The 918-nt window shown below is 59.0% G+C and overlaps 1 protein-coding gene across 1 annotated transcript in view; it reads right to left on the reverse strand.

The window, feature by feature from the left end:
- Window positions 1–347, reverse strand: part of GRM4 (glutamate metabotropic receptor 4) — a 77,782-nt gene extending 77,435 nt beyond the window's left edge. Inside the window, exon 1 of the mRNA XM_028479515.1 lies at window positions 1–347. This exon is cut by the window's left edge and continues 172 nt beyond it. Coding sequence (XP_028335316.1) covers window positions 1–347 — 347 coding nt within the window.
- Window positions 348–918: the final 571 nt, after the last annotated feature.

A 918-nucleotide genomic window follows, 5' to 3' on the forward strand; every position in this document is an offset into this window, starting at 1 on the left:
AGGGCATGGGTGTCCCTGGAGCAGGTGTCCAGTATGCGGGCGCCCAACGTGATGTTGGGCAGCAGGTCCGGGTCATTGTTAATGCGATCTAGAGCGAAGAGCATGGCCTCCAGCCGGTGGATGCCCTTTTCCTTCTTGAGTTCTCCGCAGGCCTTGCCCTCTGAGCCCCGGCCGTGCACCGGGAACAGGCCTCCCAGAGTGATGTCACCATCTATGCGGATGGAATTCATTTGAGGGTGGCCTTTGGGCTTCCCCAGGGAGGAAGGCACCCAGGGCCCAGACAGGCTGAGAAGCAGGCAAAGGAGCAGCCGGGCCCACCACCAGCCCCAGCCCCTCTTCCCAGGCATCTCGGAAATCCCTAGAGACCCATGAATGGCAGGCCTCCCTCCTAGCTGTGTGGGCCCCTGGCCCACAGCCTGGGGGAGCAGGGGCAGAGCAGCCCCCACAAGTCTCCAGCACAGCTTCAGCAGCAGGGCGGCTGATGGCAGCCAACAGGCCGAACCATGCTGGTGCTTCTCACCCCGCAGGCAACGCTCAGTTACGGGCACAGGCCATGCTCCCAGATGGCAGGGGGTGCCTGGGGTGCAGCAAAGCTCTGGGCTTGGTCCCCACGTCCTGCAGGCCTGTTCTTGGTGGATGACTGTGAAAGGAGGAGAGTGCTCCTAGCTTGGCAGATCTTGGCATCAAGGAGAAAACAGCTCCAATGCTCTCCTCTTACCAACCTTAAAGAGAGAGAGAGAGAGAGAGAGAGAGAGAGAGAATCAAAGAGAAACCCAAAGAAGACGTTAGCAATTCGGATCTCTCATCAGGAGCCTGAGAGCAGGAGATGCTGGAGGTTATGAGCCAAAGACTCCACAAATCTCCTGAACTTGGTTTCCTCCCAGCTGCTGCTCGACTTTGGTCCAACTGGGAGAACTT

Source organism: Physeter macrocephalus, chromosome 18 (assembly GCF_002837175.3).
Source record: "Physeter macrocephalus isolate SW-GA chromosome 18, ASM283717v5, whole genome shotgun sequence".
NCBI lineage: Eukaryota > Metazoa > Chordata > Mammalia > Artiodactyla > Physeteridae > Physeter > Physeter macrocephalus.